This window comes from Osmerus mordax, chromosome 19, assembly GCF_038355195.1.
Source record: "Osmerus mordax isolate fOsmMor3 chromosome 19, fOsmMor3.pri, whole genome shotgun sequence".
In the NCBI taxonomy this organism is placed as follows: Eukaryota; Metazoa; Chordata; class Actinopteri; order Osmeriformes; family Osmeridae; genus Osmerus; species Osmerus mordax.
The window spans coordinates 8240621-8255630 of NC_090068.1; the positions used below are offsets into that span (position 1 = coordinate 8240621).

The 15010-nt window shown below is 43.2% G+C and overlaps 1 protein-coding gene across 1 annotated transcript; it reads left to right on the top strand.

Annotated features, from left to right (window-relative positions):
- Window positions 1-1065: 1065 nt before the first annotated feature.
- On the top strand, window positions 1066-10652 carry igsf5a (immunoglobulin superfamily, member 5a). Its single transcript, XM_067257475.1, has 9 exons — window positions 1066-1146; window positions 1429-1508; window positions 2297-2608; window positions 7858-8148; window positions 8548-8676; window positions 8999-9023; window positions 9150-9244; window positions 9439-9506; window positions 9650-10652. Exons 2-9 carry the CDS (start codon window positions 1457-1459, stop codon window positions 9758-9760), a joined length of 1083 nt encoding a protein of 360 aa, XP_067113576.1. The 5' UTR covers window positions 1066-1146; window positions 1429-1456; the 3' UTR covers window positions 9761-10652.
- The last annotated feature ends 4358 nt before the right edge of the window (window positions 10653-15010 follow it).

Below are 15010 nucleotides of genomic sequence, written 5' to 3' on the forward strand. Positions count from 1 at the left end.
TTCCAATACGATTTGAACCAGGTTTGGATAACTTGTGCTTATAGCACAACCACATAGCGTCCTCTTTTGGTAAAAATGGGGAACTACACCTTATATGTCACCAAATATGATTTTCATCCTCTGAGATTCTCTGTTTAAAAAAAGTATCAGATTCAAATACTGATAATCCGACATTAATTTAGTTTTACATTTCAAACTTCCTCTGAATCGGAATTCGTACATCCCGTAACAGGAATCGTCCGTTTAACTCCCGACGACTCTGACCACAGCGCATTCAGACAAGGTCGGGTTGACCTTGTTGGTGAACTTGATGTGGGCCTCCCGTCAGCATTCATCAGATGCTATGCGTCACAGCTCCATGCGATGCCCCGCGGCAGGAGTGTGAACTCTGATGGACGCCAGCGAGGAAGATGACACCTGCTCTCAGACCACACCTGTCCACTGTGATATCACCCTGCCACTGCCAAGGTCCTTCCACTGGTTGGTTGAAGCCCAAAGCTGGACCTTTTGTTTATCGTGTTGGGACTGCTGTCTTTAACCTTGCGAGCGTGTGTGCTGTTGGAAAGGAAATGTGTCGCCTGTGATGTGACTTGTTGGTAAAGATAAAATCACTTTCTGGCAATCAGCATGCAAAGCCTTCTTACTCTTAAATCACCACCCCAGTGACACATTGGGTGTGAGTATTTAATTGCCTTTCATGGGAGTGTCTGCAAACACATGTAATCAGTAGCAATCCCCTCACTCAGTGTGTCATGGGGTAACAGCCCCCAAATCTTTTGGGTAAACAGCCCACCTTAGCTGACTTCATGATAACCATCTGGTTAAGTTTCAACACATACACACAAACGCAAACACATGCTGAAATACCCACTTGAACACATACTCAAACAAGCCGTCCAACAAGGGTTTTACAACTCACAATAGTTCTTTGGACTCATAAGAAAACTGGGATAGGCGTGAACTCCATAGGGAGAAATACATCAGGAAGTCAGGAAGCAGTTGATTTCGCTCTCAAAGATGAATCAACAGGATATTCAGCTTGCGTTTATTTAGCCATCACCAAGCAAGATTGCTAAAAGTAAGTTGGTTGACGTTGGGTCTGGAATTCGACAGGAATTGTCAACCGAGGTATTTGAGAACTACGGCGTAAGGATGACCTTCATTTGTTTTCATGTATTCTATACAGGAAGTCTACGTACTGTACTGTATCGTACAGGACAGGACAGAACTGTATAGTAAACTCACATTTCCCATGTCTGGTCACAGTTTTGATGAGTAAACAATAAGATGTTTTACGTCTGTGGCTAGCAATAACAGTTGTGTATGTGTGTGTGTTTGTGGACGCACCTTTTTTTCAAGGACAGAGGAGTATACTAAATGTTACCGGTAGTTGTACCATTGACATAGTGTTTGTTTTGTGTTCACAAGAAAACAGCATGAGCTTTAGCTGGTCAACATGGCAAGTCTTCACAAGTTCTTCACACTGCTTCTACTCTACTTAACTGGAGGTGAGAACATCTAATTATTTTTTAAACGGGTGTTTGGAAGATTAAACATCACTGGTTTAGTTCACAGAATGAGCTTAGGAGTTCTGATGACATGTTATACATTCCTGCCTGATAATTGACTTGCTTCATCTTACACTGATCAGTCTATCCTTGTTTAGGAAGGATTAACACTGAATTTGTAGTCAGGGCTCTTCTTATGTTTATCACACCAATGTAGGAGAATGGTCTCTAATGCACTTGGTCTGCGGGATGCATCACTGAAAGTTACCTTCAAAACATTTATTTCAAGCCAATCAAAGATCTCTTGCCAATTCATTTACATATAGATCAAACTGTACACAAGCACAACGTTACCGTTTTCCATTACAAAGATACAGAAAACATTCTACATTTGAAAATATTCAAACGAAGAAAATCATGAACCACAGACCGTTCTTAGAGAAAGAGACCGTTGTTCCTCTGATAATCCTGTTTTACACACCTGGGTGGGTTTGACGAAACTGCAGTTTGGCAGAACAAAAAGCAAAGAGGGCTTGCTGTGTTTACTCTTCTGAGGGTGTGGTGTTGGCAGCAAACACATGAATATAGCACAAACCTTCACAAACCGGTAAATCTGTAAAGCTGGTCCATGTTGCCGTTTATCACACCCTCTAAACACCTTCACAATTACACCTCATGATGATTCAGTTGCTTTGTTGATGTGTCGTTGACTCACAGCTTCAGAAAAAGACGACAGTATGTAAAGTATATGATGGTTCTCCACACCACCTCTGTGTCCATCTCCTCAGAGGTGTCAGGGATAATCCAGCTGGAGCCCCTGAGCGCAACCGTCCTCCAGGGCTCCAAAGCCCGCTTCAACTGCAGCCTGGAGGGGGACTTTGAGGTGATGGGCTGGCTGATCAACGGCCGCCTGGCTATCACCATCTCCATGCAGACCGGTGTCCTGGGGAACTCTCAACGCTTCTCCGCCACCAACTTCTCCAGCGGCACCACTCAGCGCTGGGAGTTCATCATACGAGAAGTCCAGAGAAACGACTCCGGCACTGTCAGCTGCGATGTCCAGAACATCCAGACCAGGGTGGCCAAAATGTCTGTCCAAGGTAGGGGCTCCCCTCGTCTGCTCTTAACTCTTCCAGGGCCAGGCCCAGTACAGGAGGCGTGGACCTTGATAATACTGGAGGTCTTAGTATACAAGCAGGTGTTCATAGGTGCTGAGGACAGAGATATTCATGAGTAGCTGGATCTTGCAATCTTACATTCCTCAGGGCTGGCGTCTGTCTGGTTGGCTATTATGGTTACGAACTGAAAGAATACAACCTCTCTGTTTATGTGAAAACAACTGTAGCTTGACACCCCGGCTCCAACGCACAGTAGGCTCTGTGACACCATGGTGGGATGCTGGTGTAATGACTCACTTGGCCTCTGGAGGGCAGTAGCACACATTATACTCTGCTCCCAGCGTAAGGAGATGGGGAAGGAGGGATGGAGATCTGCTTCTCCTGCTCCTTGTACTCGTTTTCTTTGCAGAAACACAAGAGCAGGAATCTGTTGGCTGACTTTGTAGAGAGGCACATTCATATCAAGATCCACATACCTGACCATCCTTTCCCCTCATAACACCTTTGATGTGTTTCCTGTCATGTAGAATGTGCTGTTTCATTTGGCTGCTTTCCTATTGGTGTCAAGATTTTTTTGTTTTTTTAAATACATACACAAATCCTAGTATAATTGTTATCCACTTGATATAGCTGCCATATTGGTGCTGTAAATGAAGGGCAAGTTGCTTAACCTGCAATGCTTTCTGCCACTGCAGCTCAAACAGTCCATTCTGCACCATATCCCATGTGACTAGCCTATGGTTTTCCCTGTCCAGCTCATTTGCCATTGTTGCTAAATTGACATGTCATAAATAACTTACGGACCGAGTCCATATAACCAGACACTGTTGATGAAATCTTGGAGGTGATCACTCATTAACACTAGTGGAGATTGTACTGTACAGCCCTGGTCTGCTGATGGCAGGAACTGCACAGACAGACTTTTCTAAGTGAATTACATGCACAGGCATTCATCGTCCACAATCAGCAAATACAGTGCACAGGGCTTTTAGGTGATGGTATAGGATTAGACGAACTGGTAGATGGAGAGGCAGTGGAATCACATTATGCACACACATGCACACTTACTGTAAATGTATATTGCACACATGCACACACACACACACACACGCACACACAGCTTGTTTTCTCCTTCCCAGCTGCTTGCTCTCCTAGTATAACTAATGGACACAATGACTCAGGTTACATACTGCTTTTACATAAATCCATTTAAACACCTCACAATCTGTGTAAGACGCACCTTATTTTATTTGCTTTCACAGTCCTTCAGGGTTGGGTCTCACAATCCAAAAAGGATTTTCTTTCAGCAGGAAATGTGTTGAATTGGACTGAAACTGAACAGAGAGCTGTGAACATTCTGCTAGGGCAGATAAAGTTGACAAGAAGGAAACATAAGGGAAACACAGTGTAGATATGCAAATTCCTTGTAGGGCTCAGCAGTTATGTACTGTCTAGAAGACTGGTACATGCATATTCATGAGGGGCAGACTTCCACTGATGTACAAAACCTAACTATGTTTCCACATGATGGGACTGACAAAAATGAAAGAAAGAAAGGTTGACATCAGATTCCCAGAGATGGTTCAAAGAAACAGGCCTGGGGTGAATATCAAACACAATATGTTCAAACATTTAAACTAGCCGAATGTCTTAAGGCCTGAATGACATCAGTTATTTAGCTATCACCAGTCACCAGTCATTGGGTGTGCTCAAGCCTTCGGCGAGAGCACAACCTTTGTTCTCTCACATATATATTATTATTATTATTATTTTTATTTTTATTTCTTTTTGCCCCCCTAAAACTCAGTAAATACTTGGCCTACATAGACAACGTAGGTGTCAAAAGTTTCGTCTTGGTAGCGATTGAGTTGCTTCTATTGGAATTTACGTTCCGTTGCATGGTTTAAGCTTAAATTAAGTTTTTGTGGCGAAAAGTGAAGCTAACGGTGGCTAATTTGCTAGCCACAGTCACTGACGTTACTAACGTCACTGCGTCACTAACGTCACGAAAACACGCGTGACTACCTTTGCCAGAACATTCGTTTAGCATCTGTTAACTTGGGGGATAGCTAGGCTAACTATAGCTTTACTGCAAGGCAGCTGCAGAAACGCCACAAGAAAAGAGGCCAGGGTGATAACTATTTACTCATTTTACTTTGTGATATGACACACAATTGTGATGTGTAATGTACAATATAAGCTGATATTATTAAGGAAGTACATCTACTTTCGGAAACAGTAGTCTACTATTTCACTGAAGTATTAGCATCATGACATTAGCCTGTGTTTCCCGGGCAACACATACTACAGTGGTCTATGATGTAGCGTTATCTGTTTTCAATCGTTAAAATAAACATTCCTCACATATACATTTTCGTTGTAGGATTTATTCTGACATTAGAAACCGATTTGTTGGTGAAATTACCATTACCTGTGGTTTCAAACCAGTGTAGCTCACTGCAACGCTGTAGCTTACGCGAGACACACTACAAAAACATCTAGCTACAGTACACAGCTGTTTAGGAAGTCAAACGGCGACAGAAAATGTTCGGCACTCCCCTTACTTAAATCAAAAGTCTATCTAACTACTAACCTGAACTTCATTGCCACAGCCTAAACGTTGTCAATCTGTTCATGAAAATAATTAATTTCAGCCTAAACCGTACAACGGAACGTTAAATCCAATTCAACCAACGCAATCGCTACCAAGACGAACACAGCAGTAGCCTAGTACTGTACCGTAGTAGTACAATTTACCGGGGCAGCTTCTCAACACAGGGCTATATCGCATTTTGCGTTGTTACTGACAATGATCGCTACCAGTGAGCTTTTTATGAATGAGCAATTTTCCACTAAATAAATGTCAAGCTTATTTACGTTTTGGGGGGCATATTTTCAGTTAGCAGATGGTACCGTTTGAATTGCGATTCCATCTTCTACTGCCGGGTAACGTCGTAGAATAATCTTCAAAGGGGTTGTTTATTCATGAATGAATGCAATATGAGTAGGCTAAATGCCTGAAAATATCATGAGAAGAGAAAAACTTAAAATGACGTTTAAATCATAGAGATTAGGTCAATTTTTACACCGGTCTGCAATAATGTCACGAAAACACGCGTGACTACCTTTGGCAGAACATTCGTTTGGCATCTGTTAACTTGGGGGATAGCTAGGCTAACTATAGCTTTACTGCAAGGCAGCTGCAGAAACGCCACAAACAAAGAGGCCAGGGTGATAAATATTTACTCATTTTACTTTGTGATATGACACACAATTGTGATGTGTAATGTACAATATAAGCTGATATTATTAAGGAAGTACATCAACTTTCGGAAACAGTAGTCTACTATTTCACTGACATATTAGCATCATGACATTAGCCTGTGTTGCCCGGGCAACACATACTACAGTGGTCTATGATGTATCTGTTTTCAATCGTTAAAATAAACATTCCTCACATATACATTTTCGTTGTAGGATTTATTCTGACATTAGTAAACGATTTGTTGGTGAAATTACCATTACCTGTGGTTTCAAACCAGTGTAGCTCACTGCAACGCTGTAGCCTACTGTACCCGAGACACTAGTGTGAGTAGCTAACAACAACTCCTCAGCTGTTTAAGTCAAACGGCAACAGAACATGTTCGGCACTCCCCTTACTCAAAAGTCTTTCAGTAGGGAAACTATCTGACTACTAACCTGAACTTCATTGCCACAGCCTAAACTTTGTCAATCTGTTCATGAAAATAATTAATTTCAGCCTAAACCGTACAACGGAACGTTTAATCGAATTCAACCAACGCAATCGCTATCAAGACGAACACAGCAGTAGTCTACTAGTAGTACTGTACTGTAGTAGTAGAATTTACCGGGGCAGCTTCTCCACACAGGGCTATATCGCATTTTGAGTTGTTACTGACAATGATCGCTACCAGTGAGCTTTTTATGAATGAGCTATTTTCCACTAAATAAATGTCAAGCTTATTTACGTTTTTGGGGGCATATTTTCAGTTAGCAGATGGTACTGTTTGAATCGCGATTCTATCTTCTGCCGGTAAGGTCGTAGAATAATCTTCAAAGGGGGTTCTTTATTAATGAATGAATGCAATATGAGTAGGCTAAATGCCTGAAAATATCACGAGAAGGGACAACTTAAAAGGACGTTTAAGTCATAGAGATTAGGTCCATTTGTACACCGGTCTGCCAAATGTATTCGTTTTGATTCAGCCTGTCAGCTGCCTCTTGCAGGGGAAATGAGAAGACGTCATATTTCATTCTACACTTCACTCGTATTTTGAGTTGTAAATGAGCAGCAAAAAAAAGATGCTTTTAAATCTATGTAATCTTTATAAATAATAAGTAGGCCCGATGCATTTTTATATAAAATATACAGACCCCTGTGCAACCGACGCAAGCAAGCACACCCTACAATTTCCCCAGAAATTGTATCCTCTCTAGTTGTAGTATATCATCAGAGTGAATGGTCCAGCAGTGCTCATGTGGACTAGTGTGACAGGTTGCTACTACATATTGATCTGTGACAACGTTCCGAGGGTTTCCATTTACTCCATGCCTGACGATTCTCCCCTTACAGTCCCCCCCCCCCACGGCTCTTGTCATGTGACAACCCGACCATTCAAACCTCGGTCTCTGCTAGAGTAATAACCCTAATCAAACGCACACCTGCTTCATCCACCACCACTTTTCCCCTCGTAGTGATTCTGATGTACAGAGGGCTTAACCAGACGATAATCTGCTTGTGGAACACTGGGTTCTATTGGATGGCTTTGATTGGATATCGATTTGCTCCCGGTCCTATGGTGCAGGGACTCCATCTCATTCAACTGATTTGGCTCTCCCTGATTACGAACACAGTCCCTGTGTCAGTGCTCCCAGCCTAGGGCCAACATGTGTGCCACATCAACATAGAGATTGCATTGATTGTGTACATTTCAGAGTAGGGTAAAGGGATACTAAGTAAGGGAACTGATGCTCCAAGAGGAACCACTCTACTGTTGGCTTGGTCTGCAGTGGAAGTTCAAGTCAAAGAACTCAAAACCACGATGACAGGCTTTCCCCAAACATGTGCCAGGGCTTATCTGTGTCATCCCCAACACTAGCTAGACCTCTGTGGTCCTTGTTCCTGTGGCAACCCTTCAATGTCCCTAACCGCGGTGCTCAGGGTCCCACTATCTTGTCGTGTCCCCCCCCCCCCCCCCCCCCCCCCACAGAGAGTGGCACGGTGGCCATCGTCGGAGACAACGTGACGGTGACCGAGGGAAGCCTGGCTGAGCTGTGGTGCGTGGCGCCCGGCTGGTTTCCTGCTCCCGCGCTGACCTGGGCCAAGAACGGGAGTGCGGTGGACAGCAGCCTCTACAACAGCAGCAGTGAGCTCCATGGCGACCTGTTCAACTCCACCAGCGTCCTACGGATCCGCGCCGACGTGTCCGCCCCTGTGGAGTGTCGGGCTAGCATACTTGCTCTGACCGCCCCGCTGACCAGCACCATCTACATGGTGGTTGGTAAGAAAACCCAATCACTGTGTACTAAACTGTCATCTTCCATGTTCCCTCACAACCTACCCTCCCTACATGCCATGTCCCCAGCTGCTTCTAATGTTTCCATAATCACTTATTCACTGTCATGAATTACCTATTCAAGTCTATATTTATGCAGGTATGTGCTTACTTGATTTATTGATTCAATACAGTTTTCAGTTGTGCCCAATGGCTCACACTGTAGACTCTGTTTGCATACGTAACATATGCACTTGGTAAATACTGTATTTCAAAGGTACATTTGACCTGTTTTCTAGTTTATATGATTTTAGATCTATTATTTGGCATCGCCTTGTGTGCATCTTCTATGAAACAAAGTGCCCTATTTGAGAATGTTCTCTCTGATGTTGCCCTATCTTCCAGAGGCTCCGGTTCCTGAGCCCACTGATTGGACCGTGCTAATAGCTGTGGTCGTATCCATTGGGGGATTTGCTCTGTTGGTGTTGCTCATTCTTGGAATCCTCTTCTGTTGCAAACGCAGGAAAAAAGCAAGTAAGTCACACCCCTGCTTGTAGCTGGTAGCAGAGTTATGGTTCTGCTGTGTCAGTGCTTGGCCTACCAGTCTTAACCATTGTCTAACACGCTGGTGTTCAGGACAAAACCACAATCGGACAGGGTTCAGGTTTTCATTAGATGGGACCTCTGACCATGGGTTCCTTCCCTGCACTCCTGGGCCAAGTTCTTAATCAATAACGTGAATAGATTACAGCTTCGATAATGCAATATATTGCACAAGCATTGAGCATTTTACACTTTCATCCATACCAATTAAAGAGCGATGGTGATTCATTGCTTTCTTCCCGGTCCATTCTAGAATCAAGCTATGAGGAAGAGATGAGGTAAGGTCAATAAATAAAAAAATTGTTTTTGTTTTTAAGAACTTTAAATACTATCACCTGCACAACGAAGGACTATGTGACAGTTACGTATAAGGTAGGGTGGGTTGTTTTAACTTTGCCTTGCAGGAGAGCAAGGACACAAAGTCAGTTGAGTATTGTCAGTGGAAGTCGACAGAAGCCTGGTCAAGTTAACCTTGGATATGTGGCAGACGGTCAAACAAGTAAGAATGTACCCAGGTGCATGCGCGCACACACACACACACACACACACACACACACACACACACACACACACACACACACACATACACACGCACACAAACACACACACACACAACACGATTTGGCATATACACTGTGTTACTCTTTCCTCTACAGTTTTCCTGGAAAGTGACATTTCTCTCTTTTCCTGCAGATATACCTCCCAGTGAATTCAATGACAGTGGATACAGCCAGACAAACGGTTCAGGAACATTTGTAACGGTACTGAAAAGGCTCTTACACTTGCAGTTGACTGCAATTTTGGGGTGCTATGTGAATGAATTATTTTCAGGTTCAAAAATTATTTAGGTGGAAAATTATAAAATGTATGATACTGTTTTTGCTTTTCTTTTTTCTTTTTCTAGCACTTTTCTGATATTTTGAATAGTAACCAGACTTCAAACGTTCACATGAGAGCAACCAACACCCTCGACGGGAATGGAATCAAGAATCACCGGCATGCTACTATAGTCTGAGGAGAGCTTACAACATCCCTGGCTGAACTGAGACTTGAAAACTGATATAGCAAGCAAGCATAAACTATTTTACCATGACGAAACATCAACAACCATTTGGACAAAGCTGTATATGTTTCCAAAAACTACTTTATAGAGCTTTGTTTGGAGAGAAATCTACCATGCTGGATTCTGACTCCACTTATCAACCTCGCCTTGGACCTAGGGGCCAACCTCACAACTCCTTTTAGTTCTCAAGAGATAAGGACTTCTGTGTGGAAAGTAACCTCCTAAAGAAAACTGATGTCACTTTTATGGAGCACAATGACTGAAGCACATGTACATCTCGTCCATACTCTTGATAGTTAAATAAACTCTTAGGGAGAGTTCTGGCATTTGAGTGCTGAAGACATGACTCCGTGTTCTTGGACCCATTTGTGCCATGCCAGGTTGTGTGATGAAAACACTGACAAAGTGATTGATGCTGCGTGCTCCTATACAGGGTGCAGTGAGTTCAACAGAGGGCTCCATAACTCTGTCTGGTTCGAAGCTTGTCCACCCACCTATCTACACACTGTACCTCTACCGCTGTGGCCCTCGTAAAATCTGCCTGATTGAATAAGGCCTTTATGACAGTGAGCTGCAGAGCTCAAAAAAATCTTCCTTCCAGCTATAAAGCTGCATCTGGCTTCGTTGCAGTATCCCTCTCTCTCTTTCTTTATCTCTCTTGGCTATATGTATGCTTTGTACTGGAGTTATCAGTACATTTTGTTACTGACATGCATTATGAAAAGATGGAATGCTAAGACAAGCATTGAGAAGTGACTGATTGAGAAGTTTGAACTTTTGTAACGTATGCCTGAAAGGTCTTCCATATAATGCTTAGCTCTTGGCCTCACCACGGATACATCAAATCGATGTCTTAAACTGAATCTGAAATATACATTTTTATTTATTATCCCTGTTGTCAGATCTGAACTACACGAGTTGTATTACATGCACATTACACAACAATACCTCCAGTTGTAATGTGTGTCAAGTCAAGTGACATCATCAGTAAGCTATTTTCTGCCCCTCCATGTGAACTCATCACCGTCACGAGGGAAGGGAGTTGATTCCCAACACAATGGGTCAGGTCTCTAAGAAGATCACAAGGGACGTTTTCCACATCCATATTCAGACAGGGAAGTAGGTTTCATCAGACCTACCATGTGGATCTCAGTGTTCCATCATCTCACGGAACGTGCCGAAGCCGCGCTGTGGCTTTCACAACGTTGCTCGCAGATATCATTAACTCATGAAGCAATTAAAGAGAATTGATGATGTGTTTACATTGGCTCCGAGAACCCACAGAGCACACACAGACGCCGGGCCATAAACCTGGAGCCCACGGTGTACTTCCTCCAATTTAATGACTAAAACATTGTAATGTGGTTCATCCACCATATAGTTTCTTTGCAGCATTCCAGAACATTTCACAAGCCTTCCCCTTTGATGTGAGGACAGGCTGCAGTGAATCAATGGGAGAGAATAAGGCTAATGGCTTCCCCAGGGACAGTATAAAATGGCAGACTAACTAAGGGCCGGTACAGAAAGTCTGTTGACGCTCTCAAGGGAATCAATGGAGACTTGGGTTAAAGGTTTGGGATTGAAGTCATGTGACTAAATAGGAAAACAAGTGTGAGCTTGGAACTGTGTAATGGTACATAGTTGGAAGGGATCTAAATTAATCTCAGGAAGGACTGATACAGTAACAGACAAGTTGAAGTGAAAATGGAGGCTGTGGATTGGGTTCACCGCCTGTGTCCTTGTGCACTGAGGCCCTTTGGGGAGACAATGACATTTGAATGAAAGATGAATTCTTTCCAAGCCACAGATAGAGGAACTATACATGCCTAATGAGGTGACATTTTGATTTCAGCTTCCAGACTCAAGCACACACCCAACATATTGCATTGGGAAATTTGAATATCATTATGCAGTCTGTGTCTTTAAAAAAAAGAGCGTCCTGTTAGGCTTTGGCACCTGCTTATTCAGGAAGCGACTCTAGGAATGTGAGTGGGGTTCGAGTGAATGGATGAGCCGAGGTTCCTCAGTGGCTCGTTACCTGGCAGGTCTCTGCTTAGCTGTCCTTGTTCATCCCTGGTGTCCCTCAAAAAGAAGGAGCTCAAGCCAAAGCCACTGGCTGGCTGCATTGGAAGACCTCAGGAAGCAAACAACTTTCCTCCGGCCTCCATTCATAAACACGTTCAAACTTCCAAACCTGACTCATTCTCCTCCCAGAGGAGGGGAGACAGCCTTGTACAGTGTGTCGGAGACATATTAAGAGAGCGTATGCTTTGTTTATGATAACACTTCCATTATTTTCAATCTCGTAACGTAGAAATGACTTGCCTCCGAGTGCTAGCACTGGCCTCCATTAGGACTGACAGGAGCTGCAGATTCAGTGTGAGGAGTCAGCAGAGGCGGGCTGCTTTACAGCAGAGCCTGAACTCACTTGACCTCTGCTCGACATCCCGAAGACAGCCAGCCAAACAATTAAGCTATGCTTGTCGACCACAAAGTGTCAGCAGGGAGTAACTCACCCTGGATGGAGACATAAAGACAAAGAAGCAAGTGTGAGTTTGCACACGAGCAAATCCAAACATGCAAACTACACACAATCAGTCACATGAACACACGCGCAAAACATGTCGCGCTCGCTATGTTTAGATCAGCTTTGTGACTATGTTTCCACAGTAGCACGCTAAAGCAAAGACCTCGACACAGCCAGCGATGACTAATTAAGGCTCTGACTTAATTAGCTGTTGAATTCAATTCAATTTCTTTCGAATGGTTGCCTCTGCCCAGAGCAAGCAACTGCAGTGAGAATGTGGAAGGTCAGCCAGCTTGTTGAGTTTATTTATCCACATGTCTGCAGCATGTCCTGCAGCCCAGGGTCCACTGGTGGACAGTGACACTATGCTGGGGAAGGAAGGCTGCTGGCCATGGCTAAGGGAGGCAGACAAGGCTAGCGTGGACTCTCCGCAGCTACCCAACACAACGTAGCTTTGTTTACATGAACTGCGCCATGAATCGGTCCTCAATGTTGTTTTCATAATACCCTCATTCAAACCATGTCTGGTTCTCTGAAGAATTTTATATCTCACTCTCTTCTATGAAATGTGTCCCCCCCAGAGAGTGTCCATAGAACAAGATTATATTAATGACCATGCAAATGACTCAAATCATTTATGGCATATTTTACGCACTACTTACAAATCCTCTAGGGCCATCATTATACATGCACACTGCTCTGGTGAATATTATCACTGGCATGTTTCATGCGGTGTGAAAGATAGCTTAGCATCTAATGGTCATCCTCCATCCTGAAGAGGATTCATTAGCCCTTTAACCCTATCAGTGGCAAACAGTTTCTTAATGCTTTGCAAAATGTATGAGCTTTCAAGACACAAAAAAAAATGCTAAAAGAAAGGTTTACAGTTAGGCTTCTGTCTGTCTCAACTACATGTTACGTTGATGCGTACACAACTGAGCAAGATGATGTAATTTGTCTGCACTAATTAACCAATGGTTGTGATAGAATGCCTATCTTACAGAGCCAAGGCCCACAGGGAATTGCAGCCAGCTAACCTTCTAGAATGTTCCCACTGTCACTGTGCTGAAAGACTGCCTGACTCCAAACACATGATGACCACAGGCCCTCCGATGTGCCTTGTCAACTTGATTTGCATGCAATGAGCCAAAGTCCAAAAAACTGAGTCTTTCCTCATGGGTATGCTACAAGAACAAAAAAATGACTAAATGTAATGTAAATGTAAGAACACCTATATATGTTGTACCTAACCAGGCCTTTACTGCAAATGTAGATTGCCTAATCCTCAATGAGGGAACTAGAACTAGACCATCAAGAACCAAAGGATCTGAGTCCAACTTGCATTCAGAGAGACATATTTCTCTTGCATTTCCAAGCTGTTGTCAATGACTTGGGAAGTAGAGGGTGGACTAGAGAAATAATGAATAATGCTATACTAATGGCTATTGATAGGCCATCTGTAACATGGCCTCTCAACTCATCCAGGCTTCAAGGGATCTGACTACAGTGTGTCCATTTCCTAACAGTTCCACCATCGCGGAATCAAGGAATACCTCAAAAAGTAATCTCTCAAAGAAGACTTTAATCATGGAAGTGACTTTGGGGTTTGAACTGGAGACCAACCGACCAATTTGAGATAACCCATATAGGATTCCATGTTTGCTAATTTTTTACAGTCAGATAGCATTCGTTGAGAGACAGGCAATTTTCAATGTTTGTGTAATTAAGATGTGAACAGCTATGCTATTGATTGCGTGGTCTTCTCTATCGACTTTTTAATAACGCCTTTCCCATTGGGAGTACTACGGAAATCAATAAGATTGTTTACTCATAAAAAAAGAAATTACTTAACATTTGAATAAATAATTGGCATAACTGACCACTAGAAACAGCCCACATTAGCATTCATGGACAGAACATTACTTAGCTACATGATCAGTTTACTCTGTAGTGAATAATTTCCAGGTCGGAATGTTCTGATTGTTGAAGAAGATAACGGTGTGCCATCGGTACAGGAAATTACTTTCTCTCATGATAGAAAACCTGAAAGAAAGATGTCGATACTTTTGGATTCTCTGTGAGAGACAGACATGCTAGACCATCAGGTGCTGGGATTTCTTGGCAATCATTTCTGCCGTCAGAAATGATTGGAAAGTTACACCAATAGTTGCACTATCTTCTACTATGCAGCTAGTATTGAGTATTCTGTGTTTTGTATGTTTGTGTGTGCAAAGCAAGTCTCTAAAAAGAAAATACAGCAGGAAATTTATGGCCATTTCTATAACGCGGCCATCTGATTTAAAATAATGGCAGCTGTGAAACGTTCCTGTTGTTCAAGGTCTCCTATCAATCCTTGAACATCTAAAAAGACAAAGGCGTCTCAACAACTAAAACAATCATCAGTGAACAAGGACGCCAAAGAGGGCCACATCTATTGTAAACAGCCTGTGCAATCGAGCAGGAGATCTTGAGAGAGGAATCTCTAGGTCTGTGCTGGAGGGAAACTGGCCCCTTCTAGTCATGTGGGAGGCTGAGAGCAGGACTGGAGGACTTTCCCAGTGTAGCCAGGCAGCTGAGTGGGCCAGCTGTCTCCACACCCTAGCAGCAGAGAGACTCCTGGGATGAGATGGAGTCACCCGCCTGCCATGTAAAACACAGAGGCCCGTCATCACGTC